This window comes from Erpetoichthys calabaricus, chromosome 17, assembly GCF_900747795.2.
Source record: "Erpetoichthys calabaricus chromosome 17, fErpCal1.3, whole genome shotgun sequence".
In the NCBI taxonomy this organism is placed as follows: Eukaryota; Metazoa; Chordata; class Cladistia; order Polypteriformes; family Polypteridae; genus Erpetoichthys; species Erpetoichthys calabaricus.
Window position 1 is genome coordinate 15,865,061 of NC_041410.2, and position 22,533 is coordinate 15,887,593.

Consider the following 22,533-nt stretch of genomic DNA (forward strand, 5'->3'; position numbering starts at 1 on the left):
GCAGCGCAGGTAACAGAAGAATGAGACAGTAGACGCGCACACACAACATCAATTTAGAAGTGCAGAAGAACCTCACGGAAATCTTTGGGATGACTGAGATGAGCCACCCAAGCAAGGGGTGAACATATAAACTGCACACACAACCACAAAGCTGGAATTTACACCAATAATATGGAGCCACAAGGCAGCCACTCTAGCCAATGTGCCACTCCGCCAATTTATTTGGGAATTTCTTGGTTGTAAAGCTTTTTGCTTTCTACTCTTTGTTAATTATCACTATTTGCACCCACTTTTTGTAACCAAGAATCAACAGGAAAAAAAAATCCTGTGCTAAATCACATTAAGAAGAAGTAAAAATCAAAGTGTCTATCAAAATACAAAATAAGACCAGAAAAAGGGTGTACTAATTTAAAAAAAGGTTACAGTCTGGAGCAGCAATCATTAATTGAAATTAAATAGTCACAATGTAAGGGCAGATAGGGGGGCAAATGAATGGAGAGGGTGCATCATGGTTATCTTGAAGACCTACAAGTAGGGGCAAAATGCAATCTGTGTTTTAATACCCATGTGTTTAAGCATTTGCCTGATCAAGTCACTAAACCTGCCTGTAGCAAATTCTAAAATATTTATAGAAACTACACACCAGGTAGCTGTAGTGGCATCAAGCTCACTTTATAGTGTATGTATGTGATTGTTAAACTATTCTCCTGTCTCATTGGAGGACATATGGACTGAAAAAATTAAAACGCTGTAGAATATGTACAAATATAATCCACACTGCATATAAATTAGTACACAAAAAAATGTGCTAAAAGAACAGAACATCAGAATCACAATACATGGAAATACCTCGGGGTCAATTCAGAACCCTGAAAGTTTCACCACTGGTTGTGGATGCCACCTTGTTCTGGGTTAACTCACTGACTCTTTACATGGATTCAGATAACCGTTTCAAATACAAGAGGTATCAGAATATACAGTGCACCCGGAAAGTATTCACAGTGCATCACCGTTTCCACATTTTGTTATGTTACAGCCTTATTCCAAAATGGATTAAATTCATTTTTTTCCTCAGAATTCTACACACAACACCCCATAATGACAACGTGAAAAAAGTTTACTTGGTTTTTGCAAATTTATTAAAAAAAAAAGGACATTCACAGAGTTGTCCTGAAGCCACTCCTTTGATATCTTGGCTGTGTGCTTAGGGTCGTTGTCCTGCTGAAAGATGAACCATCGCCCCAGTCTGAGGTCAAGAGCGCTCTGGAGCAGGTTTTCATCCAGGATGTCTCTGTACATTGCTGCAGTCATCTTTCCCTTTATCCTGACTAGTCTCCCAGTTCCCGCCGCTGAAAAACATCCCCACAGCATGATGCTGCCACCACCATGCTTCACTGTAGGGATGGTGTTGGCCTGGTGATGAGCGGTGCCTGGTTTCCTCCAAACGTGACGCCTGGCATTCACACCAAAGAGTTCAATCTTTGTCTCATCAGATCAGAGAAATTTTCTTTCTCATGGTCTGAGTGTCTTTCAGGTGCCTTTTGGCAAACTCCAGGCGGGCTGCCATGTGCCTTTTTACTAAGGAGTGGCTTCCGTCTGGCAATTCTACCATACAGGCCCGATTGGTGGATTGCTGCAGAGATGGTTGTCCTTCTGGAAGGTTCTCCTCTCTCCACAGAGGACCTCTGGAGCTCTGACAGAGTGACCATTGGGTTCTTGATCACCTCCCTGACTAAGGCCCTTCTCCCACGATCGCTCAGTTTAGATGGCCGGCCAGCTCTAGGAAGAGTCCTGGTGGTTTTGAACTTCTTCCACTTATGGATGATGGAGGCCACTGTGCTCATTGGGACCTTCAAAGCAGCAGAAATTTTTCTGTAACCTTCCCCAGATTTGTGCCTCGAGACAATCCTGTCTTGGAGGTCTACAGACAATTCCTTTGACTTCATGCTTGGTCTGTGCTCTGACATGAACTGTCAACTGTGGGACCTTATATAGACAGGTGTGTGCCTTTCCAAATCATGTCCGGTCAACTGAATTTACCACAGGTGGACTCCAATTAAGCCACAGAAACATCAAGGATGATCAGGGGAAACAGGATGCACCTGAGCTCAATTTTGAGCTTCATGGCAAAGGCTGTGAATACTTATGTACGTGTGCTTTCTCAATTTTTTTATTTTTAATAAACTTGGAAAAGTCTCAAGTAAACTTTTTTCACGTTGTCATTATGGGGTGTTGTGTGTAGAATTCTGAGGAAAAAAAGGAATTTAATCCATTCTGGAATAAGGCTGTAACATAAAATGTGGAAAAAGTGATGCGCCGTGAATACTTTCCGGATGCACTGTAAATTGTATTAATAAAAAATATGCAGCAAACGGGACTCTCGACAGTTATGTTCAATAAAAACAGCAGAGAAAACTGCAATACATAAATAACCACAAAGAAAGGTCAATGCCAGGACAAACATAGTCAGGGGTTGAGAAATTTGAGATTACAATATAAAGCCTACATTAAGTTTCAAACCAAACAGAAAGGCCTTAAAAGACATAACAGATTACAGCAAACATTACTTTATCCTAAATAATGCAACACGACTGGATTGCAACATAAATCAGAAAAATGGAGATTGTACTAATTAAACATGTGCACAGTGGCACCAGTAGTTTTTGCTTTAACATTTGTTGCAAGTTCATTTGCAACTGTATTCCTTCTATTGAATAAGTTCCTAACTGGCACAAAACTGTACCAAATACAGTACTTTTCCTGCCTTGTATTTTTGATATTGCTGGGTTAGATTCAACCACGGGTATTATGATACTGAGGAGACTGTTGTGGTGAGAAACTCTTGCTGGGTTCAAGCACCATACACCTTTGTAATCTCAGTTTAAAACTGCAAAGGTTCAACTAACTTTCTAGTAGCAGTATGCTATAAAAATCCAAAGCTGCTTTTTGCCATGTCTGTGCAAAAGCACATACAAGAATTAGACAGTATTTGTTATTAGTACTCAATAGGTAAAGTCATTTACATTTCACATTTATAATATCTATGTATAAAATAAGGGATATGTGCATCCGGACTGAAACCCAAGCTTATCCTTACACACAAGATGCAATGAGATATACTGCTCAGCAAATAGTTTTGGTCGTTGATATACACAGATACCATTTAGAGATTTTAAGCTTAAGAATCTACTTTCATTTGTATTTGATGTAGTTGATACAAGAGTTTTACTTGGTGAGCTGGCTTCAAATATTAATGTACAATACTACTATATTAATACAACTATGAAACCTGTACTAACGGAAGCATTAGTCACAACATTGTATGCCTGGGTATTTCAGGAGTCATTTCTGAGTAGATTAACCAAATAAAAAGGATTAAACAAAATTAGGTTAAGGCATTTTTTTATTATTCTTCTTCTTCATGATCTGTGGCAACAAATGCCACTATTTTAGAAACCAGTTCCCTTTCACACATGCTTATTCGTTAAATATTCACTGCAGCAAAGCAAGTGCTCTCTGAACTGTTTATACATATATATATAAAAAATACCAGCATTAACAAGTAATTAAATAGTCATACTAGTCATTTTCAATAAGGAATGATGCAGTAAAATTGTAAAACCTTTTAAAATGTCAAAGTTATTTAATCACTCCTACACTGAGGATTACATTAGTTGCCCAGTCCTACAGTACATTAATATCAAGACTTCATATTTGTGTTAATTGGTCCACCCCCCACATCGCCAAATTCAACTTTTTTTCCCCCAGGTATCTATCAAACCCCTACCCACTTTTCCTACAGCAGCATTACATAGTGGAATCTGTACAAGTCAGTTTAAGAATAACTGATAAATAAAAAGGAAAGGGGAGAAGTTTTAAGGTAGATAAATAGGAACAATGGGGTGAAAAAGGGAACAAACGCAGCATAGATTAAATCAGACAGCCAGTTTGCTTGCAACAAGTGAAGGTTTCCTCTGAGGCAAGTCCTGAGGAGTAGGGATATGGTCTCCTGTGACCTCGGTTTTATCTGCTGCAGCACTCAACAGTTGCTTATTCTTCATCTTAGCCTTTGCCATATTGTAATCACCAGAGTCAAAGTATTTTTGCTTTATGATGGAGAAGTTGTGGTTGGCCAAGAAGAAGGGAGAGAAAAAATAAATATTAATGCAAATGAGACAAAAGAGCTCCATATTCATACACATGATGAAATACCAAAAGTATGGGGGCAAGGAAGAGAAGGAGCAATTTAAAAATCAAGGCTGCATAATTAATGCCAAAACAAAACATTTTACCATAACAAAATGTAAATTTGAGTTGGTGCCGATATATACACACACAGTAAGCAAAACTATTTTATAATTGGTATACCACAGATTACTGGCCCAGAAGGACTATGGAATTTCTCTTTTCTTTTCTTCTTTTTTCTGTGAAAGAGTTTTGGCAGATGCAGTCCTACCCTCCCCAAAACAATTCCTCCTGGCAAACAGGCACTTATACACTTAACCAAAATGGAAAATTAAACCAGCCTAAATGGGAAAACTAAAAATCCAAAACAGACATTTCCTCAGATACTTCTTACTTTCACATACAAGTATTTTGTTAAATTTAAAAACACTAATACAAAAACAAAAAACATCACTTTAGCCATTTATGTTCAAGCACTATGGAATCCTTGTTATTTACTGTATGTCTCTAGCCAATGGATTAGAACAAATGTTGTTACCCCTTTTTGCAATCTTTTTCTTAAGAAATCGGAGCCACCAGGCTTGGCACCAAGGTGTGGATATCTTGCTTTAAGTTTGGCTTCTTCCACCTTTTCTGGACTGACAACCTTGTCTTCCATTTCCTTAAAAGAGAAAAAAATAATTATTGTTTGTACATGACTCAACCAGTTTAAAAGGTGAACTAGAATCTGCAACTAAGGATAACTTTACACCCTGTAGAAACCAAAAGTAAAACATCTCATGCCTAAAGGTCTAATACTGATGTTCGAGATGTTGTACTACAAGTGGTGCAAACAGAGGACACTGGCATAACAGGACAAATTAAAATAACTTGCATGTTTGTTTGCACCTAGGTATGATCTTTTTGGATTTGAGACTAACTTCAATGGTTACTCCATCAATATTAGAGAATTGGCAGTTTGTGTCTGGGCTTTATTAACACTTCCAAGTTACAAAAACAAGCACTACCAACTTCAGCATCAACAGTCATAATTACAAATAAAGAATTTTTCTATGCTGTATTGACCAGTTACCAAAGGTGGTGTTACTGCTGCATGGATAAATCAAGACATCCAACTGGTTCTCTCTATTCCACCTTCTCCTCATAATGCATACTACATTAACTGGCGCCATAAGTGTCTATGATTGTGTTTATAAAAAGTACCCCATGGAGAATGGACAGGCCACCTGGTGTTCATTCCTGTGTTCTGCCCAAAGTTGCTGGGATTAATCCTCACTCCTGGACAACATCATACTAAAACAGATTAAGCAACTGGGGGGTAAAGCGATGGACATCTATAATCTTCAAAAATGATTAAATATTTGAATTGATATTCTGCTCATCAAGCCAAGAGCAGGAAATTGATATGGCACAGATGAGAAAGTCAGAAAAAGGCAACAACCTCCACTATCACAAAAGAATGGCAAATATCTTCACAGCAGCAGGACACACGAAGCCATGTACAAAACAAATTGACTTAAACTTTTGCTCAAATACTGCAAGTTTAAAGACAAATCTCTTACTTCTCAGACACTATCAATAATCAAAAGAGAATAAGCTGTCACTTCTACAGTGCAATATGAAACACTCAATACTCTGAACAAAGTATGTTGCACAATTTCTAAAAATAGTCATGAATCTTAACTCCCTTCCCTTAATGACAATTACACAGCAAACAACTTGTAGAGCAACTAACATCAGTTTTTCATAACTGGTATCGCTTATGGATTTTAAAAAGGTACAAGAAAAATGTCAATTTCAATTTCCTACTTTTATGACCAAATAAACTTCACAAAAAACATTTGTCAACTTTAAGGCACTATATTCTCTACATGTATTACTTGGGGAAATTGGGATTAATAAAGCAGTGATAATTTTTCCATGTACAGTAATGCTAAATTTAACACAGAAAACTGCCTTTCTAAATTAACAGACAAATTTCAACTTCTCATCCAAATGTCACTGCCTATTTGGCTAAAATTAATGGTTTTAGGGTGACAGTCTAACCAGTATCAGGTAAAAGGAAGGAAAAATTTAACATACACCACCTTGATGCAGGATTGTTAAGTTCTTTCAAGTTCATTTCAGTAACACAAATAATTTGAACTTGTTTTTGCCAACTGTGTCCTGAATTTGCCTCAATTGTGGTTGGAACCCTGACTAATAAAATGAAAAAGCAACATACCAGATTTTAGCCTGTTAAGGCAATTTGTGCCCAATTACATGGATTTGAATTCTGCTCTGGTTGTTTTAGAATTTTCTTCCTTAACAGTGATTTTTTTTTTTTTAATATATATATATATATATATATAAGACAAAGGTTATTCCCACCTACACAGTTATGTGTTGCATATTTCAATGTAACTGGAGTTCATTTTTATGTGGAGTGCATTCAATTTCAGTTAATATTACAAGGAAGACATTTACAGTATATGAAGTCTACAATCTGAATTATATGGAAAAAATCAAGTAATCTGACACCACAAAGTCTCAACTCAAAAGGCACCACCCAGAGCAGAATTTAGACAAAACACCAGTATGTATTCTCTGTCTATTGAGATATCTGAAAATCATTGCCAGAACTAAAACCTTCCAAAATTGATGAATCGACTGAAATCTGGTCAATATTGGAAAAATGTCGAATTACACTTTAGACTACTAAAATGACCAGATTATATTGCTTAAATACTCAATGAAAATGCACACACACCTTTTACTGTCACCATCTTTGTCAAAGGTGGAAATACTTTCACTTAAAAAGACAACATATTACCATATTTTTTATATCTAATACCAATATTTGTGCTTACCTCATACAAGTGCACTTATACATTCTAGTCTTGCTACAAAAAAAACTTTACTGGCAATTTAAAAAATGCACTGTTTATGCAAAAAAGCAAGGAAGAAAGTGAAGTAATAAACAGAATCAGGAGTCTTCCTGTGCAATTAGATACAGGAAGAGCTACTTTAATGAATTCAGGCATTATTGTCATTTAATTTAAATGAAAACTGCATTTCAGAGTTTGGACGGTGAGGGAGCTTGTGTCAAGTACAGCTGCTTACATTAACAATTAGAAAAAGAGAAAGAATTTGAAATTGCTGCCAACAAGTTTGTTAGCCTAACAGCAAAATTAGTCTATTTTACTTGTAAACTTGAGCATGTCAGCCTTGCAACTTCTTGATCTTAAAAACTTTTGTTTAAAAAACGTTTGTACTGTGTGTGTGTGTGTGTGTGTCATGTAGTAAATGTTTTAGGAAGAAACAAGTACTGCATAATCAAAATGATAATCCATATTTATAATCAAACCTCTAGTATCAGGAATATCTAGGTGGTACACTGGGGGGAAAAAACCCTGTAAAAATATAGTAAATACACTTTAACAGCAAAGAAACTATAGTGCAATTAAGGTTTAAAATCTTTAAGTGCAAGTACATTTACATTTAGGCAGTATTCAACTGCCAATACCAATTAATTGAATCAATGTGTGAGGATCGATACAAATGGTGCTTAACTACTTTAAATTATGCTTTGTTTCATGTAAACATTACAAAAGAAATTAAATGCAATTACAACTTGTAATTATGAGAAAAAGTTTAATTCCATATGTATTATGGATAAATACTTTTCTAGATATTTTAGTTACAAAAAAGTATTTTTAAGATAATTTTATTTATTTTGGTAGTTTTATGGTCATTGAACTAAATGCCAACAGAATTTCAGGTTGTTAAAACAAAATGAAAAGGCCACACCTGTGGTCAATAAAAATACCCAACTTAACACTTCAATATAGAACAATACAGAACTTCTCTGTACAGAATCTGGTTATTCATAAGCTTAGTGTAAAAGTTTATTTTTTTTTTTTTAAATGATAAAAGAAAAATTTGAATTAGCAAACACACACAACAACCCACACGCTGATGAGACCATTCTTATTACTAATTTTAAAAGGTCAACCTCAGCACTTTCAAGGCTGCTGTTGACATCAAGGGGTTGAAAGCTGAAGCCATTGTTCTGCATACAAAAGTTGCCTAGAGTATCATTTTATTTTATCCACTAGATGGGAGCAAAGACCATAATATGAATCAAGTGCCCTGTATTTCAGGTCTCTATTTTCTTTACAGTAAAAGACAATATAGCAGCTGTCATCATAATCAAAATATATACTTTGTAAAATGAGTTCTCTATGAGACTATATGTATATTACATTGATTCTGCAATGAAATAAGGATTTTGAGCTGTCAGAAGAAATAGCAGAATGTGAAGAGTGCTGCTGGATTATCCCAAAGTGTGACAGAGAGATGGATCACCGTTACTTCAATGAGTTTTCTTTTCAGGTGCTCCCAAACAAAGTGAGCATATTTTTTTTTTTTTTTTAACAGATCTTTGAAAAGACAATTAACCAGATGTGTAGGTGAAAGGACTTCACACTTTTGAATTCTTAGATCTTCCACCATATTTACATCCATCCCCACTACATCTTAAACTGTGATTAACACCTGGTCAATGAAGTAATGTACGTAATGGGACTAACTTTCATGAGGGGCAGAGGGGGAATACTCCCCGAAACAAGGAGATGAGGATAAGTAATGATGCAATCATGGACTACCTGATTGACCTTAACATGTATGTAGCAAGCTGATAAAAATATGTATTAGACCATTGTAGCCAGTATGTTCTACACTGCAGTCTGTTGGAGAAGCAACTATAGCTCACAAGAAGCACAATGCCAGAACAAACTTAGCAGGAATTTCTGCTCCACTACAAGGACAACCCTGGACACACTGGGAGCAGTTGTGAAAAGAGGATGGTGACAAAATTGGACACCATTCTGAAAAATCCCCTTCAGTAGCCACAGGCTCATTTCTCCACAGTGTGGTGAGCGGCACCTCTGGAGGGGAGGTCTGTTCTGCCAGTTGCTATCAGGCAATTCAATGCTACCTCCCAACATACTAGAATTTCATTTTGTAATATCTGCACAATATTTTTAAGCGACTAATTGGCTGTATTGCTTCTTCTGTAAGTCTGTATTCTTGTTTACATTTCTGCTACTGTATGTACCGGAGTTTTCCCCCATGGGATTAAAAGTTCTATCCCCCAAAAAAATCCTCCTCCTCCTAACCTCAATATTAAAACCAATTACTATCCTATCATTGTCGCATGAAGTGTTTACTTTCACGTACATGAACTCTTGTTGCATGTTTTAAACCAGGTTTGTTAGAAATCTACTTTTCATTGTCAGGTTTGTGGCAGTTCTTGTAAGATTTATGTTTGCATGGTGTATAGTTAATGCATTAGCTGATTATTACCCATTAAGAATATTTAATAGACAAGTCAAATTAACTCAAATTGCAAATGTCAAACACCAGATGCTTTGATTTCCCCAAATGACTACCCCCTTTTCATATATTGGTAGCAACTTTAAGGCTACTTTTGAGAAGCCATACATTTCAATTTAAGATACTTCAGGATTCCAGTGAAGCAGCCTGGATTCCCCATCCAACTACCTCACATATATAGTAAAACTCAGCTATTGCTTATGCCTGTGCACTAATACAGAATTAACTGTCAAACTGGGTTGTAAATGCAGTACTTACTCTTAAATGTAGACTGCTTTCATTCCACCTCATACCATTCAAATATGCATCTTAAGGCTTTCACTATGATAGTTATACTTCAGTAGTTATATTAACAAACATTAGATTGGCTTTAAAAGACTCGCTGCTTACAGATTAATTTACAACATATAGGTATGCCGTTGTAGTTGCACCATAACCCGATTGATCATGCACATCTTTTAATGCATTACATATTGAATCACTGCACTCCAAAGCAGTAGCAGCTGAACCACACAGATGTCTAGAAACTTAAACACTAAAACTTTTTTAGAATATATAAATCAGCTAAATTTTCACTACTATAGACAGACATGTGCGAAAGATGCATCCTATCAAAGGTTGGAGCCTGTCTCACATCCAATGCAGCCAGGACAGGCACTAGCTCACTGCAACCCTAAACTGGATAAACTTGTTACAGAAATGGATCCTGGGTTGGAAGGACAACTATAGCCATGTTCCTAACAATCAGAAGGTGAATGCAAAGCTTTCCTCTTTTTTAAACAAATCAGTGCAATGTATCACACTTAAAAGGTAATCTTGTCCCCATTTCAACTCACTAAAATGTGGGACAACAAGGTAAAGCAAATGCAACCAACAGCTTATTGGTCACATCAATGCAATCCAAGCATGCACAGATTGTATATTTATTTTCTCTCAAATAATTCCAAAAATAGGATAAAAAAGTGGCAATGAAAGCCCCCCCCCCACTTACAGAGCAGTAAGATTTTCCGGTTTTACCAAATTAAACAATGCATGACCCTTAAACAGGAAAAATACCCAAAGTCTCAGCAAAATTCAAGCGCCAATATAACTATGACAACTAATAACTAATAGAAGTAAATTCACTGGCAACTATTTTCATCATGAATTATTGATATTGACCCCTCCTTTAACCGTCACCTTATCGTGGTGGAGGGGTTTGCGTGTCCCAATGATCCTAGGAGCTCTGTTGTCCGGGGCTTTATGCCCCTGGTAGGGCCACCCAAGGCAAACTGGTCCTAGGTGAGGGATGAGACAAAGAGCGGTTTAAACAAACCTCCTATGAAGAAAAACCATTTTGGACAGCGTTTTCCCTTGCCCGGACGCGGGTCACCAGGGCCCCACTCTGGAGCCAGGCCTGGAGGTGGGGCTCGATGGCGAGCGCCTGGTGGCCGGGCCTGCACCCATGGGGCTCGGCCGGGCACAGCCCGAAGAGGCAACGTGGGTCCCCCTTCCCATGGGCTCACCACCTATGGGAGGGGCCAAGGAGGTCGGGTGCAGTGTGAGTTGGGTGGTGGCCGAAGGCGGGGGACCTTGGCGGTCCGATCCTCGGCTACAGAAACTGGCTCTTGGGACGTGGAATGTCACCTCTCTGAAGGGGAAGGAGCCTGAGCTAGTGCGCAAAGTTGAGAGGTTCCGGCTAGATATAGTCGGGCTCACCTCGACGCACAGCTTGGACTCTGGAACCAATCTCCTTGAGAGGGGCTGGACTCTCTACCACTCTGGAGTTGCCCCCGGTGAGAGGCGCCGAGCAGGTGTGGGTATACTTATTGCCCCCCAACTTGGAGCCTGTACATTGGGGTTTACCCCGGTGGACGAGAGGGTAGCCTCCCTTCGCCTTCGGGTGGGGGGGACGGGTCCTAACTGTTGTCTGTGCGTATGCACCGAACAGCAATTCGGAGTACCCACCCTTTTTGGAGTCCTGGAGGGGGTGCTAGAGGGCATACCTTCTGGGGACTCCCTCGTTCTGCTGGGAGACTTCAATGCTCACGTGGGCAATGACAGTGAGACCTGGAAGGGCGTGATTGGGAGGAATGGCCCCCCTGATCTGAACCCGAGCGGTGTTTTTGTTATTGGACTTCTGTGCTCGTCACGGATTGTCCATAACGAACACCATGTTCAAGCATAGGGGTGTTCATATGTGCACTTGGCACCAGGACACCCTAGGCCTCAGTTCGATGATCGACTTTGTGGTCGTGTCGTCGGACTTGCGGCCACATGTCTTGGACACTCGGGTGAAGAGAGGGGGCGGAGCTGTCAACTGATCACCACCTGGTGGTGAGTTGGCTTCGATGGTGGGGGAGGATGCCGGTCAGGCGTGGTAGGCCCAAACGTGTTGTGAGGGTCTGCTGGAAACGTCTGGCAGAGGCCCCCTGTCAGAAGTAGCTTCAACTCCCACCTCCGGCAGAACTTCGACCACATCCCGAGGGGAGGTGGGGGACATTGAGTCCGAATGGGCCATGTTCCGTGCCTCTATTGTTGAGGCAGCTGACCGGAGCTGTGGCCGTAAGGGTGGTCGGTGCCTGTCGTGGCGGCAATCCCCGAACCCGCTGGTGGACACCGGCGGTGAAGGATGCCGTCAAGCTGAAGAAGGAGTCCTACGGGACCCTTTTGTCCTGTGGGACCCCGGAGGCAGCTGATAGGTACCGGCAGGCCAAGCGGAATGCGGCTTTGGTGGTTGCTGAGGCAAAAACTCGGGCGTGGGAGGAGTTTGGGGAGGCCATGGAGAATGACTTTCGGACGGCTTCGAGGAGATTCTGGTCCACCATCCGGCGTCTCAGGAAGGGGAAGCAGTGCAGTGTCAACACTGTATATGGTGGGGATGGTGCGCTGCTGACCTCGACGTGGGGTCGGTGGGGGGGAATACTTCGAAGACCTCCTCAATCCCATTAACATGCCTTCCAATGAGGAAGCAGAGCCCTGGGGACTCAGAGGTGGGCTCCCCCATCTCTGGGACTGAGGTCACCGAGGTGGTCAAAAAACTCCTTGGTGGGCAGGGCCCCGGGGGTGGATGAGATACGCCCGGAGTTCCTCAAGGCTCTGGATGTTGTAGGACTGTCTTGGCTGACACGCCTCTGCAACATCGCATGGACATCAGGGACAGTGCCTCTGGATGGCAGACCGGGGTGGTGGTCCCCCTCTTTAAGAAGGGGGATCGGAGGGTGTGTTCCAACTACAGAGGGATCACACTCCTCAGCCTCCCTGGAAAAGTCTATTCAGGGTCCTGGAGAGGAGGGTCCGTCGGATAGTCGAGCCTCGATTCAGGAGGAACAGTGTGGTTTTCGTCCTGGTCGCGGAACAGTGGACCAGCTCTATACCCTTAGCAGGGTCCTGGAGGGTGCATGGGAGTGTGCCCAACCAGTCTACATGTGTTTTTGTGGACTTAGAAAAGGCATTCGACCGTGTCCCTCGGGGAATCCTGTGGGGGGGTACTCCGAGAGTATGGGGGTACCGGCCCCCCTGATAAGGGCTGTTCAGTCCCTGTACGATCAGTGCCAGAGCTTGGTCTGCATTGCCGGCAAGTAAGTCGAACCCGTTTCCAGTGAGAGTTGGGACTCCGCCAGGGCTGCCCTTGTCACCGAGTCTGTTCATAACTTATGGACAGAATTTCTAGGCGCAGCCAGGGTGTTGAGGGGGTCCGGTTTGGTGGGCTCAGGATTGGGTCACTGCTTTTTGCAGATGATGTTGTCCTGTTTGCTTCATCAGGCCGTGATCTTCAGCTCTCTCTGGATCGGTTCGCAGCCGAGTGTGAAGCGGCTGGGATGAGAATCAGCACCTCCAAATCCGAGACCATGGTCCTCAACCGGAAAAGGGTGGAGTGCCCTCTCAGGGTTGGTAGCGAGATCCTGCCCCAAGTGGAGGAGTTCAAGTATCTCGGGGTCTTGTTCACGAGTGAGGGAAGAATGGAGCGTGAGATCGACAGGCGGATCGGTGCGGCATCCGCAGTAATGCGGGGCGTTGCATCGGTCTGTCGTGGTGAAAAAGGAGCTGAGCCGCAAGGCGAAGCTCTCAATTTACCAGTCGATCTATGTTCCTACCCTCACCTATGGTCATGAGCTATGGGTAGTGACCGAAAGAACGAGATCGCGAATACAAGCGGCTGAAATGAGTTTTCCTCCGCAGGGTGTCTGGGCTTTCCCTTAAAGATAGGGTGAAAAACTCAGTCATCCGGGAGGGGCTCAGAGTAGAGCCGCTGCTCCTCCGCATCGAGAGGAGTCAGATGAGGTGGCTCGGGCATCTGATCAGGATGCCTCCTGGACGCCTCCCTGGTGAGGTGTTCCAGGCACGTCCAACCGGGAGGAGGCCCCGGGGAAGACCCAGGACACGCTGGAGGGACTATGTCTCTCGACTGGCCTGGGAATGCCTTGGGATTCTCCCGGAAGAGCTAGAAGAAGTGGCCGGGGAGAGGGAAGTCTGGGCATCTCTGCTCAAGCTGCTGCCCCCGCGACCCGACCTCGGATAAGCGGGAGACAATGGATGGATTATTGATATTGATTAGTTGTCACGGCTCTAGCACTTTCAGATTGTAAATTAAACAAGTGAAGGAAATGTAAAATGTGGAAACATTACAGAAATGAATGAGAGTTGACATATCATGCCTTTGTAAGCTTGGATAAATCTGCACTAAAACAGCAATGAAAAATAAAATTGCTGTAGGCAAGACAGATACTGACAAATTAAAAAAAAGTTCACTTCTTACAACATTCACTAAAATAGGTGTAAAAATGCATTTTTCTTTGCATATAATTGTTCTACAGATGAAAAATCTAAAGTTACTGTATGTAGCTTTAACTTCATAGCAGTACCTGAAATTATAAGTTGCCACCAGACGTTCAGTGCTACAATGTGATCGTAATACGTTATTAGAGCCTACTATTTTAGTTATTGTGTGTCAAGTCAGCAGCCACCGAAGAGCATGCTTGAAGCTGTATTGGCTGAGGTAACTAAAAAGAAAAATGCCAACATTGAAAAGGTTCTTTAAAATGTCAAGTAGTATCAGAATCAGAAATAAAGCAGCTACTTTATATTGTCCATAATGAGAAAGAAATATTGCTTTTGCTTGCTGAGATGGGTACTTAACTGCTGCTTTATGGTAAAGCTGTTATGATTTTCTCTTAAACCCGAGAAAACTTAATGGGCTCAGGACATGAACAATACTTGTAGGCTGCTGAAAAAGAATTTAAAAAGCCTGTTGTTTGCACAAAGTGAGATAGAAAAGTTTGCCCCAAAACTTGTGTTGTGAAGGGGTGTGTTCAAGAAATAACCATTAGTAAAACGGACAGATACAACCTAATCATTTAAAATTAAAAAACTGACACAGTCAGAATAGATCCCTAAAGAGGCATGCAAAATGTATAAAATATAATTCTTCACTGTGTGGTAAAAACTCCTTTCATATTAAATCAGCAGCTTGTGTCTATGAAGATTTTTTGAAAACAGATTCAATGCCACAGATTAAACAATTCTAATGTGACAGACCCAGTGTGATTTAACTTTGATTTAAAAAACAAGTTGAAGTAAAGCTCAAGGACTAAATAATCCAACAAATATATTTATTTTCATTAAAAAAAAAAAAGAGCTCTAGCATCTGATCTCAGCCAAAACAATTCAATCAGACAAGAGTCACTGATGGTGGATTTCTCCAAAACTGAGTATCAAGATAAAAGTGTAACAATTAGAATATAAAAAAAAACATGCTATTTATTTTCAATAATGCATTAAAAACTAGTAAGACAGCACAGCTCAAAGTGCCACTTTCTGTAAAGCTGGCATGCAAAATGGTCTTAAGTTAACTATCAGACTTGTTCAAGTCACCTCAGTCTTCCATACCAACCAAGCCCTCCAATGCTTTTGATCAATGAGCATTTCTTAATATCTTGCATTTTGGTCTCCTTTTCTGAGAATGACAATTTTTCTGTCAGTATTTAATTACCATCTTTTGCATGATACTATCAGGTTAGTCCCTGAATGATTAGGCAGATTTAATCATAAATGAATTGATAGATGAAAATTCTTAAAAGAAAAAAAAAAAAACTTTTGCCAGAATTTGTACAAGTTGAGAATGTGCCAAGGAAAAAAACAAAAAAAAACAACAACAAAAAAAAACCAAAAAACATACATGCTACTTTTAGACTGATGGAAATAGTTTTGATTTGTAATTGCAAAGCAGTTTTCTTTTTTAAAAAAAAAAACCCTGATAATGCACTAGAAGGTAAGCAGTTATGTAATCCTCCCCCCCCCCCTTAAAAAAAAAAAAAAAAAAAAATTATATCCTAACACAGGGTCACGGGGGTCTGCTGGAGCCAATTCCAGGCAGGGTGCCAGCCCACCGCAGGACACCAACACACACACACCCAACCAACCAAACCCACAAAAGGGACAATTTAGGACAGTATGCAAGTGTATTCTGTAATGCATAAAAATAACAAATATTACTGTACATATATGTAGAGATCACAAGGTAAATGTATCTTAACATTTTACCAACCCAGTTAATCATACAGTAAGAATTAAAATGGACAATCACAACTTATCTTCCTGTGTGTACAATATCTGGAATTATCAGCGTGCACATAAACAGGAAAACCAAGAACTCACAGGAAGGCCTTTTGAATAAAAGGCAGGACTCCTGACTAACAAATGTGAATTGTGCTACATGAGCAGTGCAAGATCTCCTCCTCACCAATCCATGGACATTTTTCACATCATTTTCCACTGTACTACTCTGGTCATGACGGACATCCGTTATATCAAGCGTCTCCTCTGCATTTTACTGGAGAACTTCTTTCAGCTGCTCCCGTTAGGGGTTGCCACAGCAGATCATCTTCTTCCATCTCTTTCTGTGCTCTGCATCTTGTTCTGTTACACCCATCACCTGCATGTCTTCTCTGACCACATTCATAAACCTTCTCTTAGGCCTTCCTCTTTTCCTCTTCCCTGGCAGCTCTATCCTTAGCATCCTTCTCCCAATATACCCAGCATCTCTCCACTGCACATGTCCAAACCAACTCAATCTCGCCTCTCTGACTTTGTCTCTCAACTGTCCAACCTCAGCTGACCCTCTAATGTACTAATTTCTAATCATATGATTCTTTGTCACACCCAATGCAAATCTTAGCATCTTTAACTACCACCTCCAGCTCTGTCTCCTGCTTTCTGGTCAGTGCCACCATCTCCAACCCATATACAATGGGGCAAAAAAGTATTTAGTCAGCCACCAATTGTGCAAGTTCTCCCACTTAAAAAGATGAGAGAGGCCTGTAATTTTCATCATAGGTATACCTCAAATATGAGAGACAAAATTAGAAAAAAATCCAGAAAAATCACATTGTTTGATTTTAAAGAATTTATTGGCAAATTATGGTGGAAAATAAGTATTTGGTTACCTACAAACAAGCAAGATTTCTGACTCTCACAGACCTGTAACTTCTTCTGTAAGAGGCTCCTCTGTCCTCCACTCGTTACCTGTATTAATGGCACCTGTTTGAACTCGTTATCAATATAAAAGACACCTGTCCACAACCTCAAACAGTCACACTCCAAACTCCACTATGGCCAAGACCAAAGAGCTGTCAAAGGACACCAGAAACAAAATTGTAGACCTGCACCAGGCTGGGAAGACTGAATCTGCAATAGGTAAGCAGCTTGGTGTGAAGAAATCAACTGTGGGAGCAATTATTAGAAAACGGAAGACATACAAGACCACTGATAATCTCCCTCGATCTGGGGCTCCATGCAAGATCTCACCCCGTGGGGTCAAAATGATCACAAGAACGGTGAGCAAAAATCCCAGAACCACACGGGGGGACCTAGTAAATGACCTGCAGAGAGCTGGGACCAAAGTAACAAAGGCTACCATCAGTAACACACTACACCGCCAGGGACTCAAATCCTGCAGTGCCAGACGTGTCCCCCTGCTTAAGCCAGTACATGTGCAGGCCCGTCTGAAGTTTGCTAGAGAGCATTTGGATGATCCAGAAGAGGATTGGGAGAAGGTCATATGGTCAGATGAAAAAAACTACTCATCGTGTTTGGAGGAGAAAGAATGCTGAGTTGCATCCAAAGAACACCATACCTACTGTAAAGCATGGGGGTGGAAACATCATGCTTTGGGGCTGTTTTTCTGCAAAGGGACCAGGACGACTGATCCGTGTAAAGGAAAGAATGAATGGGGCCATGTATCGTCAGATTTTGAGTGAAAACCTCCTTCCATCAGCAAGGGCATTGAAGATGAAACGTGGCTGGGTCTTTCAGCATGACAATGATCCCAAACACACCGCCCGGGTAACGAAGGAGTGGCTTCATAAGAAGCATTTCAAGGTCCTGGAGTGGCCTAGCCAGTCTCCAGATCTCAACCCCATAGAAAATCTTTGGAGGGAGTTGAAAGTCCATGTTACCCAGCGACCGCCCCAAAACATCACTGCTCTAGAGGAGATCTGCATGGAGGAATGGGCCAAAATACCAGCAACAGTGTGTGAAAACCTTGTGAAGACTTACAGAAAACCTTTGACCTCTGTCATTGCCAACAAAGGGTATATAACAAAGTATTGAGATGAACTTTTGTTATTGACCAAATACTTTTTTTTCCCCACCATAATTTGCAAATAAATTCTTCAAAAAATCAGACAATGATTTTCTGGATTTTTTTTCTCTCATTTTGTCTCACATAGTTGAGGTATACCTAGGATGAAAATTACAGGCCTCTCTCATCTTTTCAAGTGGGACAACTTGCACAATTGGTGGCTGACTAAATACTTTTTTGCCCCACTGTAACATAGCTGGTCCCACTACCGTCCTGTAGACCTTCCCTTTCACTCTTGCCGATACTCGTCTGTCACAAATCACTCCTGATATTCTTCTCCACCCATTCCACCCTGCCTGCACTCTTTTTCATCTCTCTTCCACAATCCCCATTACTCTGTTCTGTTGATCCCAAATATTTAAACTCATTCACCTTCGCCAACTCTGCTCCCTGCATCCTCACCATTCCACTGACCTCCCTCTCATTTACACACATGTATTCTGTCTTGTTCCTACTGACCTTCATTCCTCTCCTCTCTAGAGCATATCTCTAACTCTCCAGGGTCATGAGATTAAAAATGTTTCACAACCACCACTAGGAAGTGTATAGGGTAAGGACCATATAAAGAAAATAGTATTGTGGGGTAATATTGCAATATTCTTTTAACACAATTGTATCTATTCATTGTTATCTCGTTTAAAGATGAGCTACCATAGCAATTATATATTTTTAAAGTATTGCTTCTAAAAGTGAATTAAAACAAGTATATAAACAAAAAAGCCCACTTCAGCTATTAAATGCGTAACAAAAACGATCAACTTTATTTTTGAGGGGTGAGCAAAGTAACAATTAGGTAATAAAACTATGAGCTTAATTTAACGAATGAATGGGTTTTAGGTTATGAAATTTTGGTGAAAGAAACGCTGCAACCGGTGTCCTTAAGACAAACGTCAGAAATCTAAGCTCTACTTAACAGAAATCGACCCCAACCGCACCAATCACACTCACACCCTAACCCAGCCCCACCCCATCACATCAAAAGGGTTTTTCTGACCAACACCTGCATCATTCTTGAATTGTAAATCACATTATAAAAGCACCATGTTGGCGTTAGAGACAGAACAGAAACAAGTCTGTTCGATCGTCTTATTTTTCTTTAAGGTATCTGCCAATAAATCGATGTTTCAGCTGCTGCCTTATAACAAATCGATTTCATTTCCAAAAGCACAATAAAGGTTCACGAAAGGTGACCGTAAACAACAGGTTTTATCCTTCATTAAGGACAGAATGAATCGAGCTAAAAACCGAACTCTTTCAAGACTATCAACTTTCAACTATTTCCATTTTGTATAGTGCCTTTCGTCACTGTACGCAAAGCTTGCAGATGATGCCAAGTGTGTGTTTCTGCTCAAAGAAACGACCAGATACGTTATGGTGCCACACTATATGCCTAATAAGACTTGAGGGATCAGGCTCTGTCCAGCCGGCCGCACTGACCATTAGCAATTGCGCATAAAACCGTAACAAGGGCGTTAACTCTGGACTTTTTTTTTATTATTATTATTTAGACCAGTATGAATGGAAACTCCAGGATATGTGCTTTTCTTGTCTCTTTCTCATTTAATCACACCATCTCTTCATGGTTTGTCAAACAAATAACTTATACAATTACTCCTCCATTTTAAAGCCGCTAAATCCTATTAAAAGTCGGGAGGAAGCCCCAGTATTAAAAACTTGCAATGCTGCTTCAGCACATGAAGGAGAGCTCAAACATGTTCTACGCTGAAATTATGAATGGTGCAATATTATACATGTGCTCTACGGATGATAAATTAAATGAACTAAAGAAAGGTATCCGCTACACGCGAGCAGAGCCCACAGCCTCACCAACACTCTGCAGGCTGACAGGAAACGCTCTATGAAGAACACAAAACGTGCCTTACAGCGCCTTAACTCCACTTACCCGCTGCTCTTCAGCTGAAGCGTCTTCAATAGTCTTCACTTTTTCCACTTCACTGGACATGACTATAAAGAAGCAGCAGCAAAATAAAAAATAAAAATAAAAAAATAAAACAAACCCTCAACGATTTCTTTCTTTTTCTTTTTTTTTCCTCGATGCCTTCACGCGTATCACGCTTCTTACCACATCCTCCTCCTACACCTCCTCCCGCGTAAATATGGCTGCCGCCTTTAAGCGGCCCCCACCGTCAACGGGTCACTCTTCTCGATTACTTTAGAGCGCATGTCCGTCACAATATCAGCCATAAAGTACAAATCTGAATAATATTTGCCTGTCGTATCGTCTATTCGTTTTTTGCAAGTCTTATTAAATCTAAATAAAAAAGCTACAAACGTTTTGCCGTAGGGGATTTTGGGAAATGTAGTTTGCACTTTTACTTCAGTCATCGAGGCGCAAGGGGTTGACGTCAGCTGTTCATGAGGATGAAAACAAAACGCTTATTCAACAGACCGCGTGGCCTAATGGATAAGGCGTCTGACTTCGGATCAGAAGATTGAGGGTTCGAGTCCCTTCGTGGTCGTTTTTTATTTTTTTTAATAACCACCATAAATAGATACTTGATACTTTATATGTCTTCAAAGGAACGTTAAAACGTTATAAAAGCTCAATAAATATAAATGTTATAATAAAACAAACAGCACATCCCTAAACACTCATAAGAACTTCTGGTTTGGATAAGAGAGAGCTGCTGCTGTTAGCAACAACTACAACAACTCAGACTTTAAAATAAAAAAAAATCTTATTTATACAGGTATAACGTTAGGCTCCATCTTTCTTGCAACCTTGCCCTGGATAGAGCAGTTTAAGGAAACTGATGTATGTATGGATGAATGGAAGAATGTTAAGAATCATTTGTGAATTTCCCCCTGGGATTAATAAAGTATCTATCTATCTATCTATCTATCTATCTATCTATCTATCTATCTATCTATCTATCTATCTATCTATCTATCTATCTATCTATCTATCTATCTATCTATCTATCTATACATATTGTCACATTCTCAAACTCTGTTTACCCATAGTTAAGGTTGCAGGGCACCTGGAGCCTATTCTGACATTGCTGGGCACAATGCAGGAAACAACACTGGACAGGCTGCCAGTAAATTGCTGGCAAATTCACAGACACACCATCTCATGCATTAGGTGTGGGTTGAGTTGGGAGTCAAACTGGAAGAGCTGAAGGAAGACCAAGGCAGGAACAAGAATTACAGTTACTGATATATCGTCTTCCAATACAACATATAATTCAAGGCGCCTTACAAATGGGAGTAAGTGGAAACAAAGAAAACCCGAGAATGAAACCCGTACAAGAACCCAGAACCTTTCTGGCCATTAATTATTATTATTATTATTATTATTATTATTATTATTATTAACAACTGGTGTGAGTGATTGCCTTAAAGTGTGTCCTGAAGTGGAATGGCACCTGATCCATTGCTGGTTTTACTCTGATGTAGATTAATGTGGTTTAATAATTGTTATCTAGACACATGGATATTTGTTATCCATCCATCCATTATCCAACCCACTATATCCTAACTACAGGGTCACGGGGGTCTGCTGGAGCCAATCCCAGCCAACACAGGGCGCAAGGCAGGAAACAAACCCCAGGCAGGGCGTCAGACCACCGTAGGATATTTGTTATTGTGTAACTAAATGGCAGATGTACCCTAAAAAGTACTGTTGTCCTGTCTGGGACAGATTCCTGCCCTTTACTAAGTGGTTCCAGAATGACCCAGTAAGTGTAATGAATGAGACTGGAATGAATTAAAATAGTTCATACGCAAATCTACAGTGCCCTCCATAATGTTTGGGACAAAGGCCCATTTGTCCTTGATTTACCATATGGCTCCACGGTTTTAAATTACAAATCAAATAACTCCTCCACTTCAATGAAAGTCTGCAATGTGCACTTTAATCACACCTGAATGGTCAGTCCTGCGGTGGGTTGGCACCCTGCCCGGGATTGGTTCCTGCCTTGTGCCCTGTGTTGGCTGGGATTGGCTCCAGCAGACCCCCGTGACCCTGTGTTCGGATTCAGCGGGTTGGAAAATGGATGGATGGATGGTCAGTCAGTCAGTCATTCTCCAACCCGCTATATCCTACCACAGGGTCACGGGGGTCTGGTGGAGCCAATCTCAGCCAACACAGGGCACAAGGCAGGAACAAACCCCGGGCAGTGTGCCAGCCCACCGCAGCACCTGAATGGTCTGATTTGTAATTATTCATTATGGAGGAGAGGGGTAAATCTAGGACAAATGGGACTTTGTCCCAAACATTATGTAATTACATAACATTACATAACAGTGTAAATTTGCTGTCCCCTCAAAATAACTCAACACACACATCTAAACCGCTGGCAACAAAAGTGAGTACACCCCTAAGTGAA

The 22,533-nt window shown here is 40.8% G+C and overlaps 1 protein-coding gene and 1 non-coding gene across 3 annotated transcripts; one reads left to right on the forward strand and one right to left on the reverse strand.

Moving 5' to 3' along the window:
- Positions 1-3,385: 3,385 nt before the first annotated feature.
- On the reverse strand, positions 3,386-20,293 carry arpp19a (cAMP-regulated phosphoprotein 19a). 2 transcript variants are annotated; one of them, XM_051920388.1, is made up of 3 exons: positions 20,085-20,293; positions 4,724-4,846; positions 3,386-4,106 (listed from the first exon to the last, which is right to left on the reverse strand). In XM_051920388.1, the coding sequence occupies exons 1-3, from the start codon at positions 20,142-20,144 to the stop codon at positions 3,936-3,938; spliced, it is 354 nt and encodes a 117-aa protein (XP_051776348.1). In that variant the 5' UTR covers positions 20,145-20,293; the 3' UTR covers positions 3,386-3,935. The 2 variants fall into 2 exon arrangements, with proteins under 2 accessions (XP_051776348.1, XP_051776349.1); XM_051920389.1 differs by having other exon boundaries at positions 20,200-20,284.
- Positions 20,294-20,588: 295 nt separating this feature from the next.
- trnar-ucg (transfer RNA arginine (anticodon UCG)) lies at positions 20,589-20,661 on the forward strand. Its single transcript has one exon. It is a non-coding gene; the product is annotated as a tRNA-Arg (tRNA).
- Positions 20,662-22,533: the final 1,872 nt, after the last annotated feature.